Raw genomic sequence first — 2,500 nt, 5'->3', positions numbered from 1 at the left:
CGTCGGCAGAGCGTCCACTTGAGACGCGAGGTCGCTGTCTTGGCCGTTCTGGGAGGCTGGACTCAAAACGGCAACTCGACACAAAGGGCAGCTGCCTGGGTTGTCGGTGTTTTCCAGCCACGTGACCAGGCAGTCACGGCAGACGAGGTGGGAGCAGGGGAGGATCTTCGGGACTGACAGTCTGTCGTGGCACACTGGGCACACAGGGTGAGTGACTGCTGCTGCTGCCGCCATGTCTGAAACAGAAAGGTGGGTCAGTAAAATGTTGTGGACTTCAGTACTGCATGTGCGCACACATTTGGGCGCTTGCACACACACATGTACACAAACACGCGTGCACATGCGCATAGTATACAAGCGCATAGTCGTTCATTCACTCACACACACACACACACACACACACACACACACACACACACACTGAAGTAATTTGGTGGTAATCTCCTAGTTATGTGGTGGTGGTTGTTGTTTGCACAATTTATTCCAATGGCAGAGAATTGCTGTTCATTTAAGTACGCTGCTTCAGTAATACCTGAACATGTATATTATTATAGCAACATATACTGACTTACCTTGAACAGTATGTTGTTGTCGTGAACACTTATAAGTGCTTTTCGACCAAAAAAAGGGTTATTCCAATTTTGTAGATACATTCAATCACTAACAATCTTCATCAGCCATCTTCCAACATTGACAGCTTCATCTCAGGTAACAAGATTACTCAGTCAGTGTGTGCCAAACAGAGAGATGTTCTTCAGCAATACCACAAAGCAACAACAACAAAATGTTGACACGCGTTAATTCCACTATGTGGAATATTCTGATCTTTTACTGAGGCCTTACATTTGATTAAAATGTGGGTTGCATGCAATAATTATGTAATTTCTCAAAAGCATGCAAAACGAAGTGAAAAAATAAAGGTATGTAAGAATAGACACCAATGTCACACACACACACTGTGTGGGGGGGGGGGGTTTCTTTTCTTTTTTTCAAGCATTACATTTTATAAAAAAAAAAAATAATAATGTGGATTGCATGCTATAATTATTCAATTCCTCAAAAGTTCCCAAAACGAAGAGAGAAGAAACAGTCACAGATTGATTGGCGATCCTAAAACTGCACGCATTTCCGCAATCCTATCAAAAACAAAACAATATCGGTAGAAAATATGAAAGGCGTTCAACTACACAGAAAAAACAAATCCTTCCCTTTTCCTCTTTCTCCACGTCGTGTTCTTTTGATTCACCTTATTCGTGCTCAATATGTAATTAATTTTTGTTCTTGAATCGCGAACCGAAAGTTCAACTATTCCCCGAACCCGGAAGACCTTTCATTCCGTCGACCGACACAATCCCTTTTAGTAATATTCAAACACTTTATCGATATCAAACAAATCTGGCACACGAAAGAAAACAACAATAGCTACTACTGTCGTCGGTACAAATAGACATTTCTACTAATTTTTGTTTACAGAAAAATATCTGAACGAATCAAGCTTACCTCAATGTTGTTCTCTCGTGTGGAGACTCAGAGATAAACGGAGACTTATCTTCCTTGGGCGGAACATGATTTACCAAGCCAACAGCTCTGCCGGAAAATCCCCGAGTATTGCCGATCTAAAAATTACGTTATTTCATACCTCTTATCATCCTTACTCTCTACGCGTTTCTCTTTCTCTGTCTATCTGTCTGTCTAAAAGTTATTAATCGCACGGAATCTGGGCATTTGCCAGTCGAACTGCACTGACATGATATAGAAAAAAAAGGGGGGGAGTAGTCCAACAGAACAGTTCAAAGAAAAAGTTGTGTGGTCAAATGAGCTGCTGTAAATGTATCTGGAAGAGCACCAATCGACAGTTTTATAACATTATTATGAATTCTGATGTGAATGAATCTGTCGACATTCTGATACAAGCGTGGTACACGGAGCAGCTGCTTGCATGATAAAAAGCTGTCAGTAGCAAGAAAAGACGCCTGACAGGTCTGATGCATGAAGCTGACTGTGAATGTGATCGGAAAAGAAAATTGGTGAAAAGAAAATACGGAAAAACAAATAAAACAAAAAGACAAGGAGATTTGTGTGACCGAGACAAACGTTTGCTAAACAAAAAGGGGAAACAAATATAACGGGAGTTACGGCTTTGCAAGGTTTGCAACATGTCTGCCGTGATTGGGGATGAGTTTCATTTTATAATGGAATGTCCCAATTATGATCAGTTACGAAATAGATATGTTCCTAAAAAAAAAATAGTTGTCTCCAAAATCGGTTTTTAATTTTTGTAATATGCTCAAATAAGGTTAAATATGCTCAAATTTTCAATACAAAAAACAAATATAACAGCATGCAGGAAAAAATACAAAAAATGGGTGGCACTGTAGTATAGCGACACGCTCTCTCCGGGGAGAGCAGCCCGAATTTCACACAGAGAAATCTGTTGTGATAAAAAGAAATACAAATACAAAAGGAGGCAAAAAAGTCATCTTAGCTGTAAGTATGATGA

General features: G+C 40.1%; 1 protein-coding gene across 2 annotated transcripts in view; it reads right to left on the bottom strand.

Moving 5' to 3' along the window:
• Positions 1-1,564, bottom strand: part of LOC143302136 (E3 ubiquitin-protein ligase TRIM45-like) — a 2,784-nt gene extending 1,220 nt beyond the window's left edge. Inside the window, exons 1-2 of one of the 2 annotated variants that reach the window (XM_076616689.1) lie at positions 1,501-1,564; positions 1-236 (exon numbers count right to left, since the gene is read on the bottom strand). The exon at positions 1-236 is cut by the window's left edge and continues 408 nt beyond it. In XM_076616689.1, coding sequence (XP_076472804.1) covers positions 1-234 — 234 coding nt within the window. In that variant the 5' untranslated portion in view covers positions 235-236; positions 1,501-1,564. Of the gene's footprint in view, positions 237-572; positions 725-1,500 lie in introns of those variants that run through there. The other variant, XM_076616690.1, reaches the window with a different exon arrangement.
• Between the last annotated feature and the right edge of the window lie 936 nt (positions 1,565-2,500).

The sequence above is a fragment of the Babylonia areolata genome, chromosome 28 (assembly GCF_041734735.1).
Source record: "Babylonia areolata isolate BAREFJ2019XMU chromosome 28, ASM4173473v1, whole genome shotgun sequence".
Taxonomy (NCBI): Eukaryota; Metazoa; Mollusca; class Gastropoda; order Neogastropoda; family Buccinidae; genus Babylonia; species Babylonia areolata.
This window is presented reverse-complemented; position numbering and strand designations above follow the sequence as displayed.